Source organism: Odontesthes bonariensis, chromosome 15 (genome assembly GCF_027942865.1).
Source record: "Odontesthes bonariensis isolate fOdoBon6 chromosome 15, fOdoBon6.hap1, whole genome shotgun sequence".
Taxonomy (NCBI): Eukaryota; Metazoa; Chordata; class Actinopteri; order Atheriniformes; family Atherinopsidae; genus Odontesthes; species Odontesthes bonariensis.
Window position 1 is genome coordinate 5,485,940 of NC_134520.1, and position 26,172 is coordinate 5,512,111.

The 26,172-nt window shown below is 39.4% G+C and overlaps 1 protein-coding gene, 1 long non-coding RNA gene and 1 pseudogene across 3 annotated transcripts; 1 reads left to right on the forward strand and 2 right to left on the reverse strand.

Moving 5' to 3' along the window:
- Positions 1–10,422: 10,422 nt before the first annotated feature.
- Positions 10,423–11,321, reverse strand: LOC142400913 (uncharacterized; annotated as a pseudogene).
- Positions 11,322–13,754: 2,433 nt separating this feature from the next.
- On the reverse strand, positions 13,755–15,778 carry LOC142400972 (uncharacterized). 2 transcript variants are annotated; one of them, XR_012773020.1, is made up of 4 exons: positions 15,702–15,778; positions 15,401–15,597; positions 14,399–14,505; positions 13,755–14,055 (listed from the first exon to the last, which is right to left on the reverse strand). It is a non-coding gene; the product is annotated as an uncharacterized LOC142400972 (long non-coding RNA). The 2 variants fall into 2 exon arrangements; XR_012773019.1 differs by having other exon boundaries at positions 13,755–14,058.
- Positions 15,779–19,267: 3,489 nt separating this feature from the next.
- On the forward strand, positions 19,268–24,328 carry dpt (dermatopontin). The gene is made up of 4 exons (XM_075486214.1): positions 19,268–19,593; positions 22,189–22,314; positions 22,990–23,097; positions 23,236–24,328. Exons 1-4 carry the CDS (start codon positions 19,319–19,321, stop codon positions 23,300–23,302), a joined length of 576 nt encoding a protein of 191 aa, XP_075342329.1. The 5' UTR covers positions 19,268–19,318; the 3' UTR covers positions 23,303–24,328.
- The last annotated feature ends 1,844 nt before the right edge of the window (positions 24,329–26,172 follow it).

Consider the following 26,172-nt stretch of genomic DNA (forward strand, 5'->3'; position numbering starts at 1 on the left):
TCTCTAACATCATTTGCATGCTGGAATTTGGTTACTGTGACTCCCTGATCAGCTGAGACAAATGCAAAATATCTCAGCACGTGACTCTCAATATTTTTTTTGTTTTATTTAAAAAAAAACCTTGTCAGAGTCATATTTTCAGAATTCTGGCATCAAATCTGCACTCAAGGTGCAGATTTCTGGTGACATTTTGACTCAACTATTATTTATCAGGGTTAAATTTGATGAGCGGGATTTTGCGTGCTACAGAGGATCTCGCTGTGTAATAAGAGATAGACTGAGGCACAATAGGAAGTAGGTGATTGTTTGCTGCTGAGCGTACCAATGGAGGGCATGCCCTGCAGGCAGGGCTGTCTGGGTTACACGGCAAAAATCAATAAACTGCACGTCACATTATTTTCCATAGAGTGACCATAGCAGGAGATGATCCTCTCCACTCAATTGCATGGTCTGGTGTTATCAAGCACATTAGCAAGAGAGTTATTTTTTGCCACCCCGAACAATCCAGTTCTATCATACACATATTTACTACAGAGTATTAGCAATAATTAAAATATTTGTGTAGTTGGAGTACTTGTTGGATCATTCAAATGTCTCTAACTCATGGAAGCTGTTGTTGCTTTCTGTGTGCATTCAGCCTTGTAAACAGCTGCTACTCTGAATTATATGATCATAGTGGTGCATTTAGATTTACTAAGTAGATATTTTTCCAGAGCTTAATAGCCAAGGATATTGATTTTGATATTGATTTTACTCTCCCTTTGGATCAGCACACTAACAAAACCACAAACCTACAACTTTATTTTTGTCCTTTTTCATGTCTATCTTTTCTTCGCTTTCTTCATCCCCAGCCTTAGAAGGAAGTAGAAGGTTGCAGAGCCTTTTACTCTGTAATATCTTTGCAACTAACTCAGACAGTTGGTCTCCGCTGAAGACTTTAGATCTAAATTACATTACTATTACTCCAACTGAATCTGTTACAGTAGTATTACACCGATTTTTTCTGTCTTAGAGCACTGACTGTCCTGGGAACTTTCTTTTTTCTCTGGCTGCCAGTGCCTCAGTAGTTTTAGATCTTCAGGAGAGTCAGATTCTCCTCTTTCCCCTCTCCCCTTGCGCAGACATTATCCTCGTCTTTCTTCCCCATTTTTTCTGTCCTCTTTGTATGGCTTCAGCAAACGGACAATGATTTATCATTGCTTCCATTTTTGTTGCCTTTTTGATCATTTTAGCTGATTTGCTGACTTCAGTTTACCTTGCAAAGTTAGCTTGATACGTGTCACAGAGACTTACAGGCTGAAGTTAAAGAATAGTTCAATGGTTTTTTTACATTTCACTTTAGACAAACAAGAAATGTTACATTTACATTAGTTAAAGCTTACTACCGCAGTATTGTAATTATAGTGTGGGGCATTATAGATCCGAAAAAGATGCTTATAGGTCTAAAGAATATATCTTGCATATTTCTTTAAGCTGTCTGATTGCAAGAATCTGGCTGTAAACCAGTTTCTTGACTCAAGTGTGTCTGATACCACAACACAGTGAAACTTGTGAGTAAATGTTCAAGACGGTGGTTGGCTTGGCTGTATTAATATACACTTACACGGACTTACTGAAAATGGCAAAAAAAAAAAATATTTAACTCTGGTTATATATCTGCCGGAGTGATTCAAACCACAACCAAATATGTTTAAAACTCATTTATTTATATTAAATTTTTCAGTCAGAGTACCACAGTGATAGAGTGTTTACATGTATTCAATAGTCTGATTTTGGTCAGACAAACACTATAATTATTTTTTCTTGTATCATGTAAACATGCTTAATGTTCATAGCAACAAAGCTCCATAAGCAAAACTTTACAGGCGACTTTAAAATCAAGGTCACTTTAGAAGATGGATGATGTGTTGATCTGATCCATGGTTACTGACTAAAGGGCATTAAAGAAAGGGGAGGCCAATGGCCTCTCATTTCTTGGACATAGTACAGTTTTAAGTAAATAAAAGCTGGGTATGTTGTCATATGTCCCTGTTTAAACTACTTAACCATTTCATATGCACTTGGTAACATATCTGTTGGGACAAATAAAAAATGTCTATTGTGCAATATAAAAATCACCTTCACTAGTAGAGCTTCAGTTTCTTTCAGCAATCCCTGACCTACTTCTTGAAAAGCAAGAAAAGTGCAGCCTGTGTGTGTGATTTGGAAATTGAAAATCTGTGTGATCTGGAGTGTGATGTGAATCAGTGAATGTTTTGTCATGGGCAGGAATTGATCGCATAAGCTAAGAGAAAATTGTTTTAATGGCGACATTACACAGCACACCAGATTTTGTCTCCTGCATATTGCATGCAGAGTGTTATCCTTGAATAAATAACATACGCAAAGTGTGACCTTGGTTCACCATTGAAGCTAACATCACCTAGTTTTGATTTGAATTTTAAATATGCCACAAATCTAGACTCTAGCTGGAAGGGAGAGAATAAACAGACTGCATATTGAGATAGCTTCTGTGCTATAATTTCCCCCAGTCTTTTGAATTACATTAGAGGGTGAAAAACATCGACGCATGAGCAGAGTCAGTGTCACTTTTCACATCTATGACCGCAACTAGCCCACTTATGTTGCAGATTAGCTTGCAGATGACCTGATTGTGGAGATATTACATAAAATTACCTTAAAACAAGAGTTTTTTGCCTGTCAGAGGCACTTTCATCACATGTTGATAATAAATTTAAAAAACTGGTATAAACTTCGGCTTTTACACTTATCTTTATGAAAGGCCTTGTGATGCAAATTTCAAAGCTTTCTAAGTAATCTGACTCATCAAACCGTATCCCAACATTTCACAGAAGTTATCTCCTGCAGTAAAGGTAGCTGCTGGAAAAAGCTGAAGATGGAAAAAGGAAAGCCTCCACAACAAGATGATGATCCCAAGTACACCTAAAAATATTGTCTCAAAGGTGCAAGGAACAAATATTCTACAGTCATGTGCCGGAGGAAGTACACGCTCTTTCAGCTCCAAGGCTCTACATTTCTGTCAGGTTGTGGTGTGGAGGGAGGACACGGATGCGGACTTTCAAAAAAAAAAGGTTGATTTATTAACAACAAAAACAAACAAAGTTCAAACTAAAGCCGCGGCAAAGCCGGATTCAAAAAACGTTGCTATAAACAAAACAAAAAAGAACATGGCATGGAATAAATACTTAGCTTGACAAAAACGTGGAAATCATGGGAAGCGGGAATCGTGGCATGGGTTACAAACTGACATCAAACAAGGAACCAACAAACAGACAGGGGAGACCGGAAACTAAATAGGGAGTGAGAGTGATTGGGGAGTGAGTGCAGCTGAGGGAAAAAACACAGGTGAAGTGAGTGAACTAATAAACAGAGTGCAGGGAAACTAAGGCATGACAAAAACTAAAGATGGACTGAAAACAAAAGCATAACCTAAACATGAAAACTAAAAACGTGAGTCCATGGGTGTGACAATTTCAGGACATTTAGTGACATTATCAGCCTCACACATTGTTGTGAAGGAATTTGAGCCCACTCTACAACACTCAGTACGAATACAAATGCAGCTGAGTCGAGAACAGAGTTCGACCTGGCCATTTAAATGGACCACAGTCCTTGTCCTAGCATACATACACATAGAGGGAATCGAGACACACGCGTCTAGTGGGATGACGTTATCGCCGCGCGTCACGCCATGAGACACGTGTGTAGAAAGCCCCCGATAGCCCCCAATAACAACAACACGGCAGCTCTGAACTAAAGTAGAAAAAGCATTGGTGAAATAAAGACAGATAATGCTTCATTTAGAGGCTGCATTGTCAATGCCCTGTTCACTCGCGTTATATGGATATACGCAGATCTCGAGTGATCTAAATATCGTCCGAAGGGCACCGACTTTCACCAAACTGTTATTGGTGAGTAGATGAACGTATTTTATGACAGAAATAAGGTCCAGGTTTATAAAAAAAACAAAAAACTTCCCCTTTAATGAGCTGATTGTCAGTTGCAATTCCTGAACTGTTAGCTGTCTTACAAAAGAAACAAACAAAAAAAATGTAAATAAGCAGCACTGTTGGGAATTCGACTGTATTCATTTACACTTACACTTCACTGTTTTTATAAAAAGATGCAAAAAAGTGGAACTTTCGAGAATGTGAGGACTGCGTAGGCCCATTTGAGTTTAGTTGAGCTGCATTATCTGGGTGTGTTGATCCTGATTCTTTTCATTTTCAGTCATTCTGTTGTAGATTTGCTGCTGTGTTTGGGATCATTGTTCTATTGCATGACTATATTCCTGCCAAGCTTTGCTATCAGACAGATGGCCTCACATTTGATTTTGGTATTCAGTGGAGTTCATGGTTGACTTAGTGACTGCAAGGTGCCCAGGTCCTATGGCTGCAAAATGAACCCAAATCACCACCCCTCCACCACCGTGTTTGACAGGTAGTATGAAGTTTATGTGCTGATATGCTGAGTTTGGTTTTCTCCAAACATGATGCATTAAGCTTTATGACCTAACATGTCCACTTTGGACAATTTTGAGGTTTGTTCAGATGCTATTTTAAAAACCTAAGTCGTGCGGCTATATTATTTTTAGAGAGAAAAGGCTTTCTACTGCAACCCCTCCACACGAGCAAAACTTGTTCATTCTTTTTCTAACTGTACTGTCATTACCTTAAACATTTAATGTGATAACTAGGGTCTGTAGAGTCTTAGATGTAACTCTTGTTTTTTTTTTTTCAATTTCTCTCAGTTTGTACCGTCTGACTTTTGGCTGAACTTGCTGGGACATCCACTCCTGGGAAGAGTGTCAACTGTCTAGAATGTTTTTAACTTAAGATTAAGAATAATCTTTATCCCTGGAAAATGATGGACTCCAAATTGTTTGAAAATGGCCTCATAACCCTTCCAAGATTGATGGTGGCAATATTCTCTAAGATCATTGCTTATGTCTTTCCTCATTGTCATCGTGTTAACACACTCCAGACCAGCAAACTGCCAAAACATCTGCATTTATAGAGATGCTCACACTTGATGGTGATCAGTTAATCGAGTACATTTGTGTAGCAGCATATGGCTACTACTTACTCTCTTAATTCCTATGGAAACAGTAAAGATGTGCTTAGTTTTTTTAAAATGAAGAATGACAAAGTATAATACGTCATGTACTGTTGTATTAACCTCATTCTAAGACCTGGCAAGGACCATATGAGTTTTTTGTTATGTCCTGATGGGTGAAACATTAGAACTGAAAGAGGAAAAATGTTATGTGTGATATAAAAGGCTATGATCTACTGGCTTTTACATATTAATTGAAGACTTTTATCAAAAAAAGGCAAAGAAAAGACTTAAAGGCTTGGCAGCTCTCTCCTAAAACTCTTTTATTGTCTTTCTTTAAATCAGAAAATAAGCACAAGATCACTATCCTCCTTTCTCACGCAAAAAATTTGGAAGTTTAAAGTTTCTGTTCAACTTCAAAAATTGGTACTGAGTTCACTGCAGTGGCACTGAGTCAATGGAAATGAGTTTCCTCTCGTTCTGGTAGTCCCACTTTCCAGGATATGTCAGAGGAGTTGAGTATCTGAACTGTGCAGCATTTCCAAGCTGAACTAATATGTTTCCTCAGTTTGTAAGCAACAGTGTCAAAATATGAAACATAAATACGGGCAGCAAAAAACATCACAGGCAAATTTAAATAAGAATAGGATAGTATTTGGCGTTTGTGTGACATTTATTGAGAAAAAGAATATTTAAATGTCTTGCTGTAGTCCCTTTTACAATCAGTTTAGCATTTTGCTCTTCACATATCATCTCCCAGATAACCTTGAAGCCTGAGGGGAACGCTGTGGCATCAGTGTACCCAAATAAATAAGAAGAGGGTGCCTGAAATACTTTGGGCATGATTATATTCTGGACAATCATCCCGCCTCTCCCATTATCACTACTGTCAGTGAAGCTTATCTCAGGCTGCCTGTCTTTCCAGGGGACACATCCTCCAAGCAGTCACAATGCATTGTTCTAATGAAGTTACAGCCTAAAGCAAAGTGATTTGTTTTGTAGACGTTATTATGGTGGCCTTTTGGTTGGCCCCTTAATTTCATCAGTGAAGCACTATTAAATGGCAAAGGTTGTATAGGAAAATGGACCATGCTGAGCGACCCTCTGACATCCTCACAGTGGCAGTTGTGTAACCCTGCATACCAGAGATAGTTGTGTTTTTAGAGCTGAAGTATAACACGATTCGTTCATAGTCATAGTTTGAGATTAAATTAGTTTTGATAGTTTGTTGTGTGTTTTTTTGAAAAAGGCTCTTGATTATCTCTTGAGTCAAAGATAATTATGTTGACAATTGTTCATGCTTTGAAGAGTAATACAAGTATGTATGAGGATTGCAGTCAACAATGAAGCAAGCCACTCGCAACAATGTTATTATGATCAACCTGCGCTTTAACCTTCGTCTTGTGTTAGTTCCCTGTTACCATCTCTTATATTAACGGGTCGGTTTTGACCCGTGTTTTAATTTAGTTGTAAAATACACTAAAAACAATCATCTATCATCCAATTTGTTTTCTCATCTCTTGGTTACCTTGTTAGGCTTCCTTATTCATAAAAATATTGGTTTTAATATTTTTGGTGTGGGCCCCTGGGCCTTGTTTTTGTCAGTATACCCCTCAATTTCAATAAAAACAAAAATGTAAAATGAACCTCAAGAGAATCAATAAATAAAAGGTTGTTATGTCATCTGACTATTACTGAGGGGATTTAGAACACATCTCTTAAATAAATTAGTTTTATTTATTTTTTCATTTTAATATTATTAACTATAGTAACATCTATGGTGTTACGGGTCAGTTTCGACCCATTTACTTCAAGAAAAAGGCAAAAAAGTCTCTTTTTTTCAGCAATAGAACTTTAGTACAAACACAAAATGAAAAGCAGTGTGTTGGCTGACAGTGAACTTGTGATGTCAGTTTTGGCTCTAATTATTGCTTTAAAATCTTATTTTTATAACTGGGTCGAAACCGACCCTAACAACACAAAGGTCTTAATTTCAACTAGAGCATTTTATAATTTAGTGAAAACAATTTTTTTTTGTTTTATTTTGTTGAAATAGAGGTTCCTGACAAAGTCATAAAGCCTTGATGCAATAAACAAATTTATATGGTTATTTTATGCATTTAAAACCTAAAAACGGGTCGGTGCCAACCCTAACACAAGATGAAGGTTAATGGCAGGTTTATACATAGCAGCCTATGAATAATTAATGAAAAATATTCCAGCTCATAAAGTGTTAACTAATGGAATTTATGTTAAACTGTCCTCATTAATTAATTACCGCTCCACATATAACGATCAAATCCATGTTCATGGTGTTTGTAGCGAGGTGGTTGGTGTTTGCATGACCTTTCCATATATGCATCCAGTACTGACTCAACAAGTTTGATGCCTTGCTTATTAAAGCTGCGGTCGGCAACGTTTTTTTAGTCATACTAGCTTGAACTGTCATGGGATTCTGGAAGTAGAATATTAAATAGGCTGTTTAGGAAAAATAACGAAATCTGTAGCTCCCTCTGAAGCCTGTAATCATGCTTGCAAAAATCGAGCGCTCCCGGCTGTTTTTAACCAATCAAGTTAAGGCTGATTCATACTCGGCGCAACCTCGCTCATACTAGCTGGTCGCAAATGGCGCAAACGGTCACGTGTCCCAAAATTCCGCCACGCCCCCCTTCGCAAGCTAGAAAATCCTCGCGCGGCGCAAGGGCGCGCACACAACTTTTTTTCTGACTTCGCGCGCGCTCCACCGGAAACAGCTGACCAAGAAAAAGAAAAAATGAACACTGCAGAGACCGCGGTGACCGAGAGGATGCGCCTCTACAAACATCTGTACGACACGTCTATGAAGTTACACTGGGACAACGTTTCACAAAGTTCGTCTTGTTGCAAAGGACGAACATTCCACCTTCTCTTCTGTTTTTGCCGCAGCCGCTTAGCTCTGAGATACATATACAGTTCTACACCCAGAGTAAATTCATTCCGCATCAGATGTGCCAGCCTCTGCTGACGTGACACCACAGGTGGCATTGTGTATGCTTTCTTCGTATGCTTTTCAGCTTGTTTCCTCAACAGTGACGCCCGCTGGTCTGGAGAGAACTGCAAATGTGACGCATACTCGGCGCAAACTGCGCTTATGAGCTGAAGGAACTGTGAAGGGGCTGGCGCTTTCGATGACGTCATTAATGGTTCTCGAGCCAGAACAGTTGCGCGTTTGCGCCGAGTATGAATCAGCCTTTAGGGTGGAGGAATCCTACCTGTCAATCACAGCTTGTGCACACGCTGCTGAGCGTGAGTCTGCCCCAGCTTGTGTGCGCTCACACTGGTGTGAACTCACGTGCACAACCTCGTCCACAGAGGGGGAGGGGTTTGGGGGGCGATTCGGAGCTTGTTAGAGGTTGGGGGAGGGACCTGAAAGTTTTATCAGTTCGAATTTTCCGACTTTAGACTTGTAATTTTGAAAACCTGCCGACTGCAGCTTTAACAAACTTCACTGACATTTAACATATTTGACTTTCTTAATATGATTTACCAGCAGTTTAGCTCAGTGCCACCTTAAGACTGCAGGATGTAAATAGTGGTCAAAATTAAGCGGCAGAGACTAATAATCCAATGTTTAGTTTGCTGTGGATAAAGCTCCAAGCATCCTACACTTCCCATAAGGCAGGTATGGGTATTTTACGATGGCCGACACGTCCAAACGCGCTGCAAACGCCGAAACAAATCCAACAGTAAAATGCTGCAAGAGAAAAATGCGGCAATAACAAAAACGACCGGAGCACACGCGCTGCAAACTTCAAAACACATGCCAGAAAAAAACGCGCTGCAAACTTCAAAACACAACGGAAGTTCGCCAAGTGTTTAAAAAAGACATAAATGACAACGTACCTTTTAACTTTCTTCTCTTTCGTTCATATGGTCGATCTCCCATAGTCGATCCCCTATCCCACAGGTCGAGACTGCCTAGTGGCCTGGCGAACTTCCGTTGTGTTTTGGGGTTTGCAGTGCGTGTGCTGCGGTCGTTTTTGTGATTGCCGCATTTTTCTCTTGCAGTGTTTTACTGTTGGATTTGTTTCGGCGTTTGCAGCGCATTTGCACGTGTCGGCCACCGTAGTATTTGTATGCCTTAATCAAAAACTGAAAGTAACAAGATTACAGAAACTGAGAGAGGAGAGAGATGGAGAGCAACGTTCCGTGGGAAAGAAACCACAACAGACAGAAAGCTGAATGTTTTGATGTACGGTCTGACTGATCAAAGTCACCCACTACAAAGACTTTATCTGTACTCAGCACCAACTGGGATAAAAACTGAGAATTCAGACATAAACAGTATAAGGGCCAGGTGGATGATTCACACCAACAAGTTGCCATCTAGGTTTAGGAGGTTTAAGAGGTTTTAGTGATTTCCACTTGGGGTGGGAAAAACTGAGAATCAGAAATTTAAAAGAGCTAAAACTAGTCTTGGGTCTAGGACTGATTAGTAACCTTGATCTGAAGATAAGCTTAATTTCTACCTCTTTTAACTGCCCTTGCGCTTGCGTTTATGGCTCGAGCCGTTTATGCTTCATTTTGCTTTGTCGGCGGTTGCGTGTGCTGCGTGGCGATTCACCACCAGGACAGTAGGTGGAGCAGCGGGTTTTTTCAATGACGACCTTAGAGAAGCCTACTACGATGAAAGGAAATTCACCGCCAGGACAGACAGGACTTGCTCTTCGGCAAGTCTCTCTTCGAGTGGATTCATGCTTTTTCTTCTTCTTCTTCTTCTTCGCTTTCTACCTTGGCGTTTGAAAACAGCGGTCTTTTATTAGGGGATGAAACCGGAAGATGAACACGCCGCCGGATGTGATGTAGATAGTAGCTTGCACTCGCGTCTTGCGTCTTGCATCTTGCGTCTTGCGTGAAGTTTAGAAAATTGAGGTGACACACGCAAGCACGCAAGGGGGGGCTTGCAACCACTTAAGGGCTTGCGTTGCGTCTTGCGTCACCGACCATAAATTGACCTATAGCTGCCACTCCTCCTCCTCTGCCTGTGGTTCACAGAATGCGAACATTTAGATAGTCAGAGGCAGTTGATTCATTAATGCTAACATGATCCCCCTGCTGCAGCCAGGGGTCTGTAGGACAAAATATATTGAATATATAATACAATGATCACCAATGAAGTCATTCACTAACAGAGACTTGGAAAGGAGAGATCTAATATTCAGCAAACCATATTTAATAGTTTTATACTTCTGGTCAGTTAAATTTTTTGGGTAAATTTTTTGGGGAGTTTTCTGGATTTGCTCCTCTTGTGTTTATTGATTTATTTAATTTGAGTGGTTTTGGAGCAGACACAGTCATACTGGGTTGTCATGTTTTTGGATGACTAATAAAAACATCCATATTTCTAAAACTGAGAACAGCCACTTCCAAAGTGGGATGGATGCCGTCTCTCCGAATCAGACCAGGTTTTCTCCATAAAGATTGGCAATTACCTATGTAGCCCACGTTGTTTGCTGGACACCACCTAGACAACCAGAGGTTGAAGTAAGACATCTGGCTAAACATGTCATCACGGTTCAGATTTGGCAGGGGTCCAGAGAAAACTACGGAGTCCGACATTGTTTTGGCAAAATTACACACCGATGCGACATTCATTCTAGTGACCTCCGATTGGCGTAACCAGGTGTCATTACCATCGCAATGAACAACTATTTTACTGTATTTGCGCTTATCCTTAGCCAGCAGTTTCAAATAAGATTCTTCGTCACCCACTCTGGCCCCTGGAATACATTCCACTAGGGTCGTTGGTGTCTCTAATGCCAAGTTTCTGACTATATAGCTGCCAATTACCAGGGTTTTATCCTCGGTGGGTATGTCGCTGAGTGGGGAAAATCTGTTTGAAACGTGGAGAGGTTAATGTGGTTAATGATGAACTTGACTTTAGGGCTGTTCCTCCCTTTCCTGACCGCCACCCAGCCAGTCTGGGGTCCTGGCTGCTCAGGTTTTGCTAAGGGGTGACCAATGGGGTTAGCTACGCTAGCTATACTAGGTGGCTCCGCACTGACTAAAGCGACCTGGCTAGCAATCGGGTGTTTTTTAACGGCGCAAAGTCGAGCATCCAATTCAGATAACCCCGCCTCCAAAACTACAAAAAGGCTACATTTGTTACATGTACCATTATCGCTAAAGGAGGCAGAGGAGTAACTAAACATCTGACATATGAAGCAAGTGAAAGCAGGAGATGGAGGGAGAGAACTGGTGGCCATGCTAAACTAGAGAGCCAAGCACACCACTAAAAAGTGAAAATAAACACCAAAGATCTGTAGGAATGAGTGTAAGAATAGAACAAGTATGCGATAGAGCAAAATGTGCGACTTATAAGAAGAAATTGAGTGATTTTTAAAAGTCCAAGAGGAGCAAGAAATTCCTCAGAACACAATCAAGATAACAGGAAGTGATGCAATACGTCTTATCATAAAGCATCAGCCTAAAATAATATACACAATTTGTGTGAAACAGGGCTCTCAAGTCTCACGCAATGAGCGTGAGACACACGCATTTCAACAAGTTCACACGCTCACACGCCACACATGCTATTTCTCACGCTGAGAAATGATCAACTTCGTCGCACAGATATTCTAATGGCCTATACTATAAACGAGTCAATGGCAGGTTACTCTGCACTTGTACAGCTCAGAACTATAGCTCTGGTACAGCTGTCTTGATTTAGCAACCCATCGGCAAATCACAAAATAGAATTTCTCAGCCAATCAGAAAACAGAATTTCTTGTTGCCGGGTAAGGTCTGAAATAGCTTTCAGCTGCAAGCACGCGTTCCATGAATGCACAGCGGACATAACCTATTATGCTCTTAATGCGTGCAGAAGTTGTAGAGGAGCTGGAGGTGGAAGAGAACCGTCAGGATCATCAGCAGGTCATATCTTCATTTATTTGAATCTTTTATTAGTTACTATAGTTTTCCTACTCTTTGTAAAAGACCAATACCTGCCGATTAAAGTGTTTGTTGGAGTAGTAGGCCTAAATATTCAGCACACATCTTTTGACATGAGCAACTTAATGAAAAATGAAAAATATGTAGGAGTGTAATTAGGCTTCCGTGGTTAATTTTTTTCAAAGGTGACTGGTATAAGCAGATTCCCAAGGCTATCTACAATTGCCAAACTGGTATTAGTTCTGCCACACTGAAATGCTGATGCAGAGAGGGTTTTTTCCATGGTGGGGCTCAATAAAAGCACGACCAGGAACACGTTGGCTCTGAATGGAACTCTGTCATCCATCATGACTGTGAAAATGGCTGACATTGAGCCACAGTGCTTTAAATGGGAGCCCCCAATATCAGTCATCAAGCATCAAAATCTGCTACAAACACTTACAACAACACTCATAAAATTTTCATGTTTGTTAAGACTTTGCATACCTAAAACAATTTATTTTAAAATATAGCGGAATTTAGTGTAAAAGTGAAGATTTGTGATTTTGGTATAAATAAAACAATTTCTTTGTAGCTAGTTTATGGCGATGGGATACTGCAAGGGACCACCCCCCCCCCCCCCAAAAAAACGAAAGAAACCCCCCCACGCACACGGCCCGGCCCCTGCCCCGCCCGAATCTCACTCCAAGCAAACTTGAAAACTTGAGAGCCCTGGTAAAGCCTTTGGCATATAACTGACACACACACACACACACACACACACACACACACACACACACTCATATGCTCACCCCACTTTTACAATGTGACTTTCCTTCTCATATACTTACTGCTGGGGATGTTGGTGATGGTGCTGCAAACGATGATGAGAACACTGGCACTGTGGGCTTTCTTTTTGCTGATGCTTGTGCTTCTAAGTACAGCAAGAAAAAAAAAGAAAAAAAAAGCACACAGCTGTGCATAAACCAAGAAGCCAGCTTCCTGGAGTTTCTGGTATCAGAACGTTAGTAATATTGTGAACCACTGTCAGTGGTTTTATGGCTGATTGGAGAACATGCCTACTCTTGACTTAGGCCCAGTCCCAGCTCCTCCCCGTGGCTCTATCCCTCCATTTTGCAGGAATAAGTTTCCCCTTTATTTAGGATATCAGGGAATAGTGGAAATCTAGTCCTTCAACAAGTGCATTGGGACTCTTTCGAATGGTTAGATGACCACTACTCTTTCCCAAAAGAAATGAAGCACCTAATCCTACAAAAAGTAGGGATATGGCCAAGTGGTACGGCTCAGAGGAGAAATTGTCCAAGATTGTAATTATAAGAGAAGTGCTGTGGGGACATGGCTGACATACAGCCAATGCCACCGAGTGTTCAATGTAAGGAATTTATTTGATTTGATTTTTTTTGGATGGATAAACTTGACTATGACAGCAGAAGAGGCTGATGTTAGTAGTTAGCTACAGAAAAACTCTGATAATACAAGGGGAGAGGCAAATTAAAAGAGGTAGGTCTGCCTGGTAGTAATTCTCTGGAGACATTTTAAGAAATATGAACCACTATGCATGCACTCCATATATTACACAGTTTCCCGTTATTTAAATACCAGTGTTCGATAAATACAGCTGAAATTCAATTAAATCAAATTTAATTAAATTTATTTTCATTTATATAGAGCCAAATCACAACAAATGTCATCTCAAGGCACTTCAAACAAACAGCCAAATTTAAGCCAATTGTAATCCAAGTCCCTGTAATACAATCATAGTTCAATCAATTCCAATTCATTGAATTCCAAATTAGTCCAATTCCTACAAAGTCAATTTAAAAAAGTTACCAAGCCAAGGAAACCAACAGACTGCACCCAAACTTCATTTTGATCCCTTGTCCTGAGCATGCACGAGGCGACGGTGGAAAGAAAAAGTGTATTTTTAACAGGAAAAAAACCACTGGTAGAACCAGACTTAGGATGGACACCCATCTGCCTCGACTGGTTGGGGGTTGAGAGGATAGGAAAGATGGAACAACAAGCACCTTAGCACCAAGCCAGGGATACCTGCTGAGAAAGAGAAGCACAAATTAATGACAACAATACTGTCGTATGGTACATAGAGAGTAAAAGAGAGCAGTCTTAGGTAAGATGCATCATGGGAGGTCTCCCAGCACTTTAGGCCTTAATTTACTCTTATATGTGTTCAAAAGGTAATGATACTGATTGACTGCTATGCTAGTAGTTTGTAAGCCTGTTCGCTGTGACTTGATTTCATAGATTTCCCAGCAAACAGTTCAGTCTCTCTCCAAAAAAAAACAGAATGTGGAGTTTAGCACATCTATAAAAGATTACAGACATTCCCAAGGAAGTTAATGGACTGCAAGTTGATCTCCATACGAAAACACACTTATGTGAATATGAGCCATAATGGTTGGCACCATGTTCACGGCAGTTGCTTCCTGTCAAGGTATGAACATTCGCTGTCTTCCACTGAGGCCTGATCGCGTCACCGATCTGCAGAAGATCCAAAAATATGACACGATTGGTTACAGTAGTATAATATTGCAGTACACAAATATTGGTTGATAATGAATTAATGACAACACACATACATAAAGGACAGTAGGAATAGTAAATATAATTAGTCATTCGTTGTACTTATCCAAACAAATGAGTTCAAAGTTGTACACATAGTAAGTCAATGTAACTACTATCTAATCTGAAACAACTGCTCTTACTCTTCATTTCTTAACTCTCAATAACTTCACAAATAACCTCCGTTTCACTTCAAAATAGGAGAACTCATCTGTTTGTTTTTTCTTCGTTTTTTTTAATAGTAACGTGATGAGTTTTTCTACAGTCAAGGAATCCTAGTAAAGACCTTATGTCCACCTGATCACACACATTTTCTATTTTATGGCAAACTGGGCTGCCTCGTGCAAACAAATGAGACAGCAACAGAACACCTGATGTAAACATCTCAGCCAACATTGCAAAATGAGTTTCTTCATATTCTCTCTTTGGGATAAGTTTTCCAATTTTTTAATTCCAAGTGACTCAAAAATGATCTTTCAAGAACAGCCAAACCACAGAAAAAAGTTTTTGTAAAAACCCCTGCACATGTGGACAGGGCCTTGGATTTTAATGTAATGTCCACTAAGCTTAGCATGTGTAAAACACATGCACACCTTACAGTGAAACGTGTGCAGGTTTAATGCAGGCATATTGTCGAAATGCATGACTGGAATCTTCCTCCAACCATAATAAAGCACTTTTATATGAACATTGGGTTAGTTATGATGAAAAGCAGATGTGTGCTGTAGCTTGCAAATATTTACTTTAGAAGGGCTGGTATTCACAATTGCACATCTGACATGAAGATCTTGTGACTTTATTTTCATTCACTTACCCATCAATGGACTGCACGAAAAATCAACCCGCTCACATTACACCCACATTCTTTAGACTGTTAATCAGAAACCTGTGAAGTCAATCAAAATTTTTTTGTCAAATCAGCTTAATCTGACTCAGACTTCAGCTGGTTGGTCTTAGCTCTCAGTTGCAGGCCTGGCTGCCTCCACCCGGTGATCTGCAGCACAGCAAAGCCTGGATGTCACAGTCAGATCAAAGTATCGTAAGTGAAGCCCTACATTCTCAACAGGACTGCTCTAAATAGAGATTTTTAAATAGACAGTAGCATCTATAAATACCTCTCATATCTGCTCCATTTCGAAGTTTGTGGAACTCCTTTTGCAGTGACTCATACACTCCGTTCTTTAACTTGTGCTGTTGTTTATTTTTAGATGCTTTGAGGATGAGCTCTCGCATGAGGTCAGATTCTCTGCCGCCCAGTGATCCAACAGATTTCTCTTGTTGACAACCAAAGCTAAAAGATTATTCACTTTTTTTTAATAATTTTTTTTAATTGGGATTTTATGCCTTTAATGGATAGGACAGTTAAGAGAGACAGGAAGTGGGTGGCAGAGAGAGGGGGAATGACATGCTGCAAAGGGCCGTCCGATGCGGTACTCGAACCGGGGCCAGCTGCAGCAAGGACTATAGCCTCTTGTACATGGGACGCCTACCCAACCCACCACACCACAGACCACCCCAGACTATTCACTTTTAAGTAAAAAAAAGTGAATTCAGACCGTAAAAATACTTTATTACAAGTAAGAAGTCCTGCATTGAACCTGACAAATGAAAGTTTGTAAGGATGGTCATTGTTATACTGTCACAGTGGCAGGAAACACATTAAGAAATGTTTGACTTTAGTGCAATAAAATACTCTCAAAAGCAGTGGCAAAATGAAATAAAATATGTGCAAAGAGATAGCACCAAGGTTTCCAAAGTATTTTCAAGATTAAAGAGTACAATTGAGGAAATGTGACCACATCTATCTTAAATCAGAGTAAAATAAGTTTGGTTTCTTAATGTTTCTTTGACTCCTTTCGCTCAAAATGTTCCCACAATAAACCGTGACAAACAATATATCTGTCAACAACAGAGGTTGGGAGGTCTTACAAGCTGCAGCCTTCAGTATTAACTGGCAGCCATTTATAGACCGCTACTTACTACTGTAATCCTCAAGCCCTAACAGGGAACAAGGTAACCTGATCCCAAAAGCCCATGAAAAATCTGTTACATGAATACTATAGAGATATTTAAAATCAAACACTTCCCTGCAAACCGTTAACTATCAAAAGTTGTGTAACTTAGACATGGTGTTTAGTGCATTCTCTTGGCCTGAACACAAGAACGTACAACAACAGAAGAACGACACTTGCATTCAGCTTTACATTAAAAAAAATAGCTTACTTAATAGCATGCTCAGTTAAATATATTTCCTGAGGAGCAGCTATAAAAGCACCATCACTGAAGAATACATTCAATTCCTTTGATTCTGCGATTATTTTATATCTTTTACATTGTTGATATTAAAGCTAAATTTTAAGTGTTTCTTGTGTGTTCGTGGGCTAATTAAGAAGTATTTTATTACATGCCTGCTTTATGCATATTTTGTCATGACCTGATTCCTGCTATGCTATGAGGAAACTTTGTTACTTCCTGGTTGGCTTTAGACAACCAGAACATCATTTGGCTAGATGTTGATCATGGTTGGGGCTAAAATACATTTGTTTTGCACTTTATATGCAGTTATTCTCAACCTAAGTTAATGCTACATTTTCTTTGAATGTAATGAAAGCATGAACAGCATGAACATACCAACCACGTTTTTGGAGGAGGGGTGTCTCCTTGTGGAACATCTATTTGGTCCTGACTCCTCAGCAAAACTGAGACAATAGTAACTCTATAGTGAGACAATACTTTTTGAAAATGATTAGTTTTCTTTGTTATTTCAGCTAATATTGTAATACAGCTTTTATGTATCTTTTTCTGGTGTTAAACTTTCAGGATATGACAGATTATTTTCAACTTCTCATCTCCCCACCTGATTAGAGACACTCAAGGACAATATTACACTGAACATGAAAAATGTATTTCACGAAGACTTACAGTGGCTGAAAATTAGCTATTCGAGGCAGGCAACTTATCTTCACGTTATGCTATTTCTTTTTTAAAAAGAGATTCCGTGACTCCCTGAAGTTTGGTAGTTGGTAGTGTATATCTTAGGGGCTAATTTACTTTGTGGATTTAAACACACTTGCAATTAGTATTGCAATTAGAGTATTTTCAACACAGAATTGTGATTCGACTCAAAATAAGCTTAATTTAATTTACTATTTGTGTATTGTTCTGTAATTACTGATGATTAAGCTGCTGCCTACAGTATATTGCATGTCCTGCTTACAGCAATATACACACTCTTGTAAGAGATTTAACTTTTTTTTTTTTTAATTTCCGAGTTAAATGAATGTTGAATAAAAAATTAATAATATGGCTAAAGTTAGCAATAATTAAAAAAGAAGCTTGTGTAAATTATTATTACACATGGAAATGATTTCTACTACTTTGGAATAATAACTAACCAACACAATTATTATTGAATTATTTTGGGTGTTATTGTGACCTCAGATTTTAAGAGAGATATACTCTCCTACCATCAAATTATTCTTAACTAATACTACTGTACTATATAATATGCTGTACTATACCAGTATACTAGAAATATATAAACTGTTATGACACTGTTGAAATATACTGTTTGTATGATACGTAACTATCAGGCACAACATTAAAACCAGCAACCCTATCATTATGTACGGTGCTCAAATCCTTCCAGAGCAGCTCTTACATGTTGAGACTTGGACTCAACAAGATCCCATATTTCCTGCCTACTTCCTGCCAAAACCTCAACTCAAACAACTGACCACTTACCGACTAACATGTCCCACCTCTTGGCAGTCGTTATTGACAATATAATCAGTGTTATTCATTTCTGGAAAAAATAGGGATTTGTATATCTAATTCTCATAGAATGGGAAAACCTGCAAATTCTTGAGCATGCTAGTCATGGCAGCATATCTGATATCATGCTGATATCAACCTGCATGTAAATGGACTGTACTTGTACGTCTACATCTATACACACTATGTGCTTTCTAATCATTCATTCACCGATGGATGCATTGGTAGGCAACGTGGGGTTCAGTGTCTTGCCCAAGGACACTTCGATATGCAGCCCGGGGAGGCCAGAGTTGAACCACGACCTTCCGATTGGGGGGCAACTGCTCTTCCTCCTGAGCTACAGAAGGTGTCAAAATATCTGCATCCAGAAACAGCATTTATCTTGCACTGCAAGCTGTAATGCTAGTTTATCTGCTTGATAAGAAAATTGGAAGGTGAGAAACATGCTTCATGTCTTCATTCCCCTCTCTGTGTGCCCACTTTCCTATCACTAGACTGTCAAATTTAGCCACTAGTGCCAATAAAATCAGGGGGGGGCTGCTGCTTAATGATCAAAATATTCAAGTTTTATTCAGACGCTATGAACCTGTTACAAATAATATGTGATAAAATAGCTCATAAGTCAATGCTCCTACAGCAAAGCAAGCCGCATAAGCATTCAGATGGTTACCACGTAAATGCATTCTCCAGTCAGACAAAACATCACATAAATATCTGAATCACATGTAACCTGAAAGAGCTGTCTCTTAAGGTAAACCCTTGTCTGCATAAAGACTTTGTTAATGCTCTGTCTCAGAGTCGACCTTAAATATAGAACAAGGACCACTTTTGGATTTGTCCCGGACCAGCAAATTACACATCACTCCTGGATACTAAACATCTGGACAACAAAGGGCTCAGAGGAGTTTAAAGTGAGGCAGCTGTGAGGGAGCACAGCAGACGGACCGATCTCTTCAACATGAATCCTGCTCTGATTGTGTTGGCATTTTCTTTGCTGGCCCCGGTGGCAGCTCAGTCTCAAGACCATTATGACATGGGCTGGGTCAACGGCTACCGCCAGGGCTTCAACTTCCAGTGTCCCCACGGAGAGGCCCTTGTAGCCATCAGGAGCTACTTTAGTGACAAAGACGGCTCTGACCGCTTGTGGGCATTTGAATGCCAGCCAACACCTGAGACACTGGGTGAGCCCAGTGACTGCTGGTGGGATGACATCAACCGTGCTGGGATGGAGTGGTGGGTCTGCTGACTTTTGTCAGTGTTTTACTTGTTTTTTACCACATGTTATCTAATTTCTTTGTCTTCTTCAGCTGTACGCTTAAGCATCAAAGCTGTTTATGGGTTTACACTGAAATAAGGTACGGGTGCAGCTTACATATTTAGAGAGCAGGATGCAGTCAAAATTTTGATAATTAAGCAACAGTTTAATTTGAGGGATGTCTTCTCTTTCATACAGAAAGGCAATCTGGAAAAATGTTTCTATTTAAAATCTTGAAATAATAAATAGCAAATAGCATTATAATAACTGTGATAATGTTATATGAGGAATTTAACAGTTTGTAATATAAATACGTGATGTAGAATGATATAAACATGAAATGTTGAACAAGTACTAAAAGAATAATGACAATAGCATGAAATAACTGTGCGGCTGTGTAACCACATCTTTGGACATATTTCAACCAAGATGTATTCTGAAAGGTCTGACATAGCTCCTACAACTATTTGTGATTGTTTGAGAGTGTATGACCTCCTGAATTCAAGATGTTTTCACACATGTGCTGCAGCTCTGAAATTTTACAGCCATCAACCCGATGGGCTAAATATGAGAAAACAAACATCCCTATCTGACCATCAGACCGACAGCTCTTTTCTGCTTATCTGTATATTACTTACTTTTCAGTCAGCAATATCGCACACAAAACACAAAAATGATAGTTAATATATTTAGGTTGGGAGCCTTGTCTGCCATCTTCACTGTGCAGGCATAACTTTTGCATCAATTTTTTCTTTTGTGATAACATGTCCTATAGTCTCCTGTTGTGTCATACATGTTTAGAATATTTATGGTCTCTGAATTAAGACAAGCTACACAACACAAACTATTCTTATGCAAAGAGTATTTGTTAACTCGATATTTCATGACCTGCTAACTCATATAGTTAGCTTACATGAAAAAAGTAGTGTTAGCGAGCTAACGTGTATATGACTTGGTTTAAGTAAGGAGTAATAAAAGGTACGTGGTAAGGAGTATAGTCCACACAATGATTACATAATAGAATGTTGCTAAAAGGATGACAAATTAAAAGTTGAAACTATTGCTCTGAACCCAGTGCTAACTTTGAGTGAAAATATTAAGTATGAAAGAAAGCACAACATGAACATATTTAATTACCACTGTGCATACTTGCTTCTGTGCTGTACATAGAAGTATAATTCTGGCTTAACACTGAAACATGTGTTTGTCCATAAATGCCTAAATAGCAAAAAAAAAGAGCCAACTCTTGTTGGAGCCAACTTCACTTAAGATTAATTTTTGTATCCACAAAGACACTTTTTTGTAAGTCTTACAAGAATGAATTGAAGGTTCCATAGATTTCACTATTGTTTTTGACCATTTACAATGTATCACATTTCTTAGGAAAAAAAGTAGTTCTGACCAGTAACTTCATCACATTTAAGTTTAAGCTACGGGACCGACTTACTAAGAAAGAATGGGGTTTACGAATAGCTTCCGAACAGTTATAGATTCAGCTTTCAATTTGTCTCTGCTAAACAAAGATTACACCTCAGACTTTCCACATTTGTATCTCTACTGTCATAAAAATCAGATTTTTGTCCAGTTTTCTCAGTCAGAGGAACAAAGCCAGGTCCTCCAGGGCCAGAATGAATCACCGTCTCACTCCAGAGACAGTGATATGTCTTCAACTGCCAGTTCCTGAGAACACAACCACCTCCAGTGAATTCTAACAAGATTCATCCAACAGGCTTTGTGCGTGGTCCTTCAGCGACATCTGATTAAAGTTTATAGGCCAGATGTTTGAGTCTTTTCCTGAGCTTTTGCAAGAAGTTGTTCATAAAAACTGGATAGCCGAGAAAGATGATGCAACAACAATCTTTCAGAGTCAGTCAGTAAATAAGAATCCACTCACGGAGAGGTCAGCCTTTAATTTCATATCCATGACTTTTAATTTTAGCCCATTCTAAGTCCCACAACCTCACTTAAACTCATCTGACTAACTATCAGCTTCACTGGAATGTTGATCTAATTAAGGGATTTGAATCAACCTTTAGAAAACCTGCGTGGAGAAAGAATTGTAGCCTGACAACAGTATCTTGAATCATATAGCTAAACTACTATATTTACCTCATATAACCTTTTGTGGTTTGGAGAGCAGAACACATTTGTGCTTTCTTGATTTACTTTGAGTAAATCAAACCAGTCCACTTGTTGAACTGCAAAAACTGTGAATGATCCTTATCATCGCCATGCCCGCCTCTCTTTACCATGTTTGAGTTATACTGGGTGGGATGTTGGCCTGCAGTGATCACTGGCTGAATGGCTGAAAACTATGTTCATGTTGCCATGTCTACAGGTCTACACACGCTGCACTCCCTGCTGCTTGGAAGTGGAATTCTTGGATGTGTTATGGTGCCAGCTATTGTATGGGCCATGAACAAACTACACTAATGAATGACTAATATTTACCTCTAACAACATGGATATTCCTTTTATCCAAAATGTTTTCCCACTTAAATGTCATGTCTAAATGCAGAGAAATTAATTATTTTTAAGTAAGTCTATGCCACTTGTGATTTGTGTCTTTGCAGGACTTCTACATGCACCCGCAATGGCTTGGTGGCAGGTGTTCAAAGCAAGTACTTTGAATCCGTACTTGACCGTGAATGGCAGTTTTACTGCTGCTACTACAAACGCCGCTGTCCCTACTCCTGCATGTAAGCTCTCACAGTGTTATGGGCATATTAAAGATATAGTCTGTCATTTTGGACAATTTTGTTGTTAAGAGTTAGATAATTAAAATCAATAGCAATCCCAAGTCAACAGCACAAAGATTGGAAGCAAGAGGAAACTGGTTAATCCTTTTCATGCTTTCTGTTTTGTCCAAACACAAAGTGTAACAACGACTATGTCTGGGTTTAACAAGAGGCTAGTAAAGGTTTCAGGAAGTAACTGTCATACCCACACATGCATTTTTTCAAATAGTGCTTTCAGATGAGGTCATGTTAACAATTCAAGTCCAAATAAACACGCCACTCCTTTATTATTTATGACCTTGTAAGTGGAAATTTTCTGAGTTACCTAATAGACTTACTGTGTTTTAATAAAGAGTCTACAAATTCCACTCGAAGGCAGCAAAAGACAGAATAAATGTGCTTGAAAGGTGCTGTTAAAGCTAGGCTAGCCGTTTGGACCTTTTTTCCTTTTTTGTGTTCATATAAACTTCCTATTTCTTGGCTGTAGCTTCACATTGAACAGGTGGACACAAGGAGAATAGATTTTTATCTAACTCTCAGCAAAGAAAGTAAATGAGGGTGTAATTCTTTTTAAAGGTTTATACAGTAGAATTTATCTCCTCAGAATGTTAACCAATCCCTTGCTGCTATGCACAGGAAGACCATTGACATTCCTAATTACTACAGAGAAGAAGGTGAACTGGTTATACCAAGTTATGGTTACTTCATCCGTGGTGCCCAGACCACCTTTAGTGGAGTGCTAAGGTTTGTTCAAACGTTTTATATTTTTCCTCAATACTTTCTGACTAAAATCAAGATCTGTTCAAACAGTCAAAGCAAAATTGCTCGAATCATTTATGGTTACTGAACTGACGAGTTTTGTCTTGCACTTTTTTGTTTCAGAGATCGGCAGTGGAAGTACATCTTGTGCAGAATGACAGACTTTGACTGTGACTTTGTCAATTTATAGATGTATAAGAAACATTTCATTATCTCATAAACAGTTTAAATGCATAATCACTCCTTATTTGAAGCTAAATCATACTCTACTGATATGGTTAATTTTGTCATTTACCTTTAATAAATTGACCAACTTCAGTAATGTTATATATGCTTGTAATCAGTAGTTTTATTAGTCTAGCTAAAGACGGATTCATGTCATATAAATATAACAGTTAAAATAAACATACACATACAGGTCTAGGAGGTTTTGACTCCACAGCCTTCATGTTGTTGTGAGAGGAACTAAAAGTCCAAGTGTTTCTTAAAGCAAAAACAATGATATGATGCAATGGAAAACTTTGCTCCAAGATCTCTTATGAGGTCATGTGACTTTCAGGCTCATTAAAGTATTTATAAAGGAGCCTGACTTTGATGCTCTTTTAGTAGTACTACAAGAGTTGAGAGTAATAAGCCCCAAGCAGAGCACTGCATGTCAATCCATCCCTTCTTCATTAAATTGTCATATTGTGTTTTGCATGTATACCCTGTACTTAAACTTATGTACATGTGTGAAAATGGGAATAAAATGCCATTTATTTAATGTAAAAATGTGATGTGTTCAGTTAAGTGAAATCCAAAAAGGTAAAGTAACAGATGATATATGAAAAGTGAAATTATGAAAATCAATGAGCCTTTAAGTAACTCAGTAAAGTGTTGTGAAGCAAAGAATAATGTAACTATGGGAAAATATAAGCCTTCCAAAAGCCCAGAGAAGATGAGCTCAGCCATGACAATATCAACAGCTTGTTTGGGCTTAACTTGGCCTAAGCTCAGCTTTAAACTTCTGATATTGCCATAAGACGAAGCCTGAAGGCAGATCAGGTTTGTGTTCACATGCTTCTTAGAAGGGTCTGACCATATCAAAATCTAATCACTTCTGTAACATATCACACACAGTATGAAAAGTGGTGGACACTCAATAAACAAATACATAAACTTAACCCCTTAACGCCTATTGTCGCATATATGCTACAAACCGTTTGACTCAATCAACCAGCTGAGATAGAATCTTTATTCCCCCAATGCCGGTTAGTCCATATTCACTACGGACCTAGAAACCTTTATATAAATAAATATGTAAAAAAAAAAAAAGGGTGAATAAAAAAACATTGTTTTTTCACTGTTATATTACTGTGTTGTTGTTATCTTATTATTGACCATTATGCCTGGTGTTGCAAATAAGCAACATACCAAATTACATACCAAACATACCAAATTGATCAGGATGCCTGTTGTCGCAAATTTGCAACATACCAAAATTTCTACTTATTTTTTGTGCAAAAGTGAAATGAATAATCTCAGCATTATTTACCATCTACTTAAAGGCTAAAACTAGTGGTGGGCATAGATTAATTTTTTTAATCTAGATTAATCTCACTGAAATCTTGAAATTAATCTAGATTAGAATGGCTCATTCAGGAGTCCGGCAATCCGCGGGGTTCGCGGAAACAGACGTGTAAACTTTGGTTCCTATCCAAACAATAGTCGTTTAATCCTGAGACTGTTGCAATTGCCGTGTCGAGTGCTTCAATACAATAGTGTAGTAACCCCACGCATACCTTTCTCACTGCAATTAAGTTTTATTTCGGATTTATTTCGGATTTTATTTTGAATTTATTTTATTTTTCACAGCTGTCTCTGCTATTCCTGCTCTTCTCAGGTGTACCTAATGTAGTTTTACATAATTTGTAACGTGATGTATATCTTGTATAACAAATTGTAAATAACAACACGTTTATTCTAGCCTGGCGACGCCATCCTACGTACTTCCGCCCAAAGATTTTGGCTCCGCACATAGTCTGGCCAAATCCCCCTACCTCGGTTCGCTCAGTGTTTTGCCAATCAGCAAACAGTTGCGAGTGGTGACGCAGAACTCACGCGCGGAGTCCATTGTAGTCCATATAATTGTAGTTCAACCGCAGCGGAAATAAACATGGCGACGGAAGAACGCTAGAAGCTATCCATGAAGTTGTCTCAACTCTGGAGAGCATTACACAATTAAAACGAGAGCAAGAGGAATGCCTCGTCAATTTTGTTAGTGGCAAGGATGTCGTAGCTCTCCTTCCAACTGGCTTTGGGAAAAGTTTGATTTATCAAATGGTACCGGTATAATGAAAGCGGATGTGGGAAGCGTGATTCGCGAGCTAGAGCCTCACGAGAGTAAGCATGAACCTCGGCGCATAACCTACGTCCTTTCTAAACATTACTGATTGGTTAAGGGAACTCCAATGAATTTAAGTTGCTGAGTAAGGTCCCACCCTCCATGGAAACGGATTCCTCTTGGGTTTTTCCAGACTGTTTGACGGAGTCAACAGTCGGCTTTCGCCCAGGCTACGTTTATTCGTGTCCCTGCCCTCTCTTTCCTCATGTTCTTTTCTCGCGGGGGTGCTGCACAGCCGCGGGGCCTTTAAGAATTTAACATTCTAAATGTGACGTCACGAGCTACCAAAGCTACCAAAGCTACCAAAGCAAATTCTCAAGCGAAGCTTCTCCAGCGAGGTCGCTCTTGGTGAACACGCAGCAGGCAGACCAGCTTATTCACATGCATGGCTCCAGCAGTTTCTCTAGCTTCGCCAACTTCTCATATTCAGCACTTGTTGGGAGGGCCAGGTGGTGCTGCTGTTGCGTTGTGTGCAGTGCGTCTCTGTTGCGCCTCACGCGCTTGATCATCTCGAGGGTGGAATTCCACCGTGTTGGAACATCTTGCACGAGCGGCTCCTGGACTTGCCCAAAGGAGGTTTGCTGGACTTTCAGCTCGTCTGCGTTGGCCGGACTGTGTTTGATATGTCCCACCATTTGTCGACACTTGGCAAGTGCAGCATCAAAACCCCCTTCTCG